Source organism: Solanum dulcamara, chromosome 5 (genome assembly GCF_947179165.1).
Source record: "Solanum dulcamara chromosome 5, daSolDulc1.2, whole genome shotgun sequence".
In the NCBI taxonomy this organism is placed as follows: domain Eukaryota; kingdom Viridiplantae; phylum Streptophyta; class Magnoliopsida; order Solanales; family Solanaceae; genus Solanum; species Solanum dulcamara.
Window position 1 is genome coordinate 43502313 of NC_077241.1, and position 3526 is coordinate 43505838.

At 44.7% G+C, this 3526-nt stretch overlaps 1 protein-coding gene across 1 annotated transcript; it reads left to right on the forward strand.

Moving 5' to 3' along the window:
• Positions 1-1517: 1517 nt before the first annotated feature.
• LOC129890560 (uncharacterized mitochondrial protein AtMg00860-like) lies at positions 1518-2018 on the forward strand. Its single transcript, XM_055966093.1, has one exon. The coding sequence runs from the start codon at positions 1518-1520 to the stop codon at positions 2016-2018; it is 501 nt and encodes a 166-aa protein (XP_055822068.1).
• The last annotated feature ends 1508 nt before the right edge of the window (positions 2019-3526 follow it).

Here is a 3526-nt window from a genome sequence, read left to right on the forward strand (position 1 = left end):
GAGTTTAATACTCTCACACTTCAGATTCCCAACCTCACGGATGAAGTCATGTTGTTCCACTTCTTGGACAGGTTGAAAAATTAGGCCATGATGGAGTTGGAATACCGACAAGTTAGCACCATCAATGAAGCCATCATACAAGGCGAAGCCCTGACAGACTTCAGGCATAATAAGCATGAAAGGAACAAAGGCAAAGAATAAAACAGTAGTTATGATAAAGGTGGGGAGATCGTATTAAGAGCAAGGAGAAGCACCCTCACACCAAGATCCATGATGCCTATAAGCCAAATGGCAAGAAGTTAGGACAACAGGGCTACACCGAGAATAAGGAGTAGACCACGAAGGAAAGCAGCTGCAACATATATGGAGGTCCTCACAACTATACTAGGTGCTAGGAGATGAAAAACCTTGTTTCCATTCTACATGAGTGAAAGGACAAGGAGGTAAAGGACCAAGGGTAGAGTTCGGGCACAACACAGCTGGGCATGATTGGTCTATGTAGAGTTATTGTGAAGTAAAAAAAGAAGGTGAGAGATTACTCCACGCAGTATGTGGACATATCCATCAATGGTCAGACAGCTCGTGCTATGGTGGACTCCGAAGTTGAAGCTAATATCATGACTAAGTCTGTGGCAACAAGGTTGGGGCTAAGCTACAGTCCAAGAAATACCCGTCTGAAGGCGGTTAATGCACCACTAACGCCCTTGTGTGGAGTTTCTCATAGAGTAGACATCACGTTGGGTAAGTGGAAAATAAGACTAACTTCACTGTTGCTCCCTTAGATATCTTTGATATCATCCTTGGGCAGGAATTCTTCCAAAGGTTCCACATGATGATCGAACCCTACCTCCAACAACTCTTGGTTATGGAGTGAGAGGGACCCTAAATGGTACCTCTAGTCAAGGTGCCAAAGATGGAAGGACAAGCACACTTATCATCCATGCAGATTGTAAAGGGACTGAAGAAGGGGGAGCCAACATTCATATCCACCATTGCGATCTTGGATGAAGACGATGGTGCTAAAGAGGCATTGCCACCTTGTATAGAGAAGGTCTTGAGGAGAACAAGGATGTGATGCCTGAAGAGTTGCCAAGATACCTACCTCCAAGGCGAGAGGTAGATCATAAGATTGAGTTGGAACTCGAAGCCAGGCCACCCGCATACCTGCCATACCGCATGGCTCTACCCGAGTTAGAGGAGCTAAGGAAATAGTTAAAGGATCTCCTCGAGGTTGGTCATATCCGTCCATCCAAGGCACATTATGGAGCGCCGGTATTGTTTCAAAACCAAAAGAATGGCTCGCTGCATCTATGCATAGACTACCGGGCGCTCAACAAGGTGACAATGAATAACATGTATCCTATCCCACTTGTTGCTGACTTGTTCGATAGATTTGGACAATCCAGATACTTCACCAAGGTGGATCTAAGGAAGGGCTGCTACCAGGTGTGCATAGTGGAGGAAGATGAGCCAAAGATAATGTAATGATGAGATATGAGACTTATGAGTGATTGGTGATGCTTTTCGGCTTAACAAACGCACCCACCACTTTTTGTACATTGAGTAACACCTTGGCGGAGCATGTAGAGCATTTGAAGAAGGTATTCCAAGTCTTGCGAGAGAATGACCTATACATCAAGTGGGAGAAGTATGAGTTTTCCGAACATGAAGTGCACTTCTTGGGATATGTCATAAGCCACGGCAAGCAACGTATGGACGAGGCTAAAGTTCAAGCTATCAAGGAGTGGGAGGCGTCCACAAAGGTAACCAAACTTAGATCTTTTCTTGGACTTGCTAACTATTACCGCAGGTTCATAAGTGGCTACTCCGACAAAGCCACTCTATTGACCAAACTATTGAAGAAGAATAAGTTGTGGGTTTGGAGAGAGCATTGTCGGAAGGCGTTTGAAGAGCTTAAGGCTATCATAACAGAGAAACCAGTCCTAGCAATGCCTGACTTCTCCAAGACGTTTAGGTGCACATGGATGCTTCCGACTATGCCATTAGGGGAGTATTGATGCAAGAGAGGCATCCCATTACCTTCAAAAGCCACAAACTGAATGAGACAGAATAATGGTACACTGTGCAGAAGAAGGAGATGACGACCATTATCCATTGCCTATGCTCATAGAGACATTACTTACTTGGCTCCAAGTTTATGGTCAAGACCGATAATGTAGCCACTAGCTACTTTCAGTCACAGAAGAAGCTCACACCAAATCAAGCTAGCTAGAAAGATTTCTTAGCTGAATTTGACTATAAGTTGGAGTACAAGCCAGGCAAGGGCAATGTTGTGGCTGATGCCTTGAGCAAAAAGTTTGAGTTGCCTACCATCACTACAACCCTTTGTGACATTCAAGATGCAATCAGGGATGGACTCCAGCATGACCCAGAAGCAAGGCAACTTATGGAGCTAGCCTCATAGGGAAAGATAAGGCACTTTGGGGTAGAAGACAGACTACTTCTCACCACCGAACGATGGATCTATGTGCCTAAGTTTGGAACCATCAGGCGGCGGATCATGAAGGAAAGCCACGACTAATTGTGGGCTGGGCATCTAGGTCAGTATTGAATAAGGGAATTGATTGAGGTAATTTCCTATTGGCCTCGCCTGTGAGCAGATATAGAATGCTATATGCAGAATTGTCTTGTGTGCCAATAAGACAAGGTGGAGCAGCGTCAACCTGGAGGACTCTTAGAGCCTCTGCCTATAGTAGAGCGTCCATGGGAGTGTGTGACCATGGACTTCATCACTTATTTACCGATGTTGGATGGGTACGAGATGATTATGGTCATGGTGGATAGGTTTTCCAAGTATGCTAGCTTTATGCCCGCCACGGTAGGTTGCACTGCTAAGGAGGCTGCCAAGCTATTTTTCAAGCATGTGGTGAAGTATTGGGGGTTGCCAAGGCATATCATTAGCGATAGAGATCCCCGCTTCACAGGGAACCTTTGGAACGAGTTGTTTGAGATCTTTGACATAGAGTTACACTTCTCCACTAGTATCTACCCACAAATGGACAACCAAATAGAGCGAGTCAATGCCTTTTTGGAGTGCTACTTGAGGCACTTTATGAGATCTCAACAAAAAAATTGGTCAAGGCTATTCAATGTAGCCCAATTCTCATATAACTTGCAGCAGAGTGATGCCACAGGATGGACACTCTTTGAGCTGGCCACAGGCCAATGGCCAAAAACTCCACATTCACTACCGGCCGTATTCGAGGGTAAGAGTTTTAAGGCTTATCATATGGAAAAAGGTTCTGAGGAGCAGCTTAACACTGCCAAATCTTATTTGGACAAGGCAATGAATAAGATGAAAAATTTCACTGAACGTAAGCATTGTCCCACTGATTATAACGTTGAAGACATGGTCTTGGTTAATTTTCACCCACGACAGTTTAAGGCATTGCAAGACGTGCATCAAAATTTGGTGCAAAAATATGAGGGCTCATTCAAGATCGTTGCCAAGGTTGGTAAGATCTCATATAGATTGGAGCTACCACCACATCTTAAGGTTCATCCT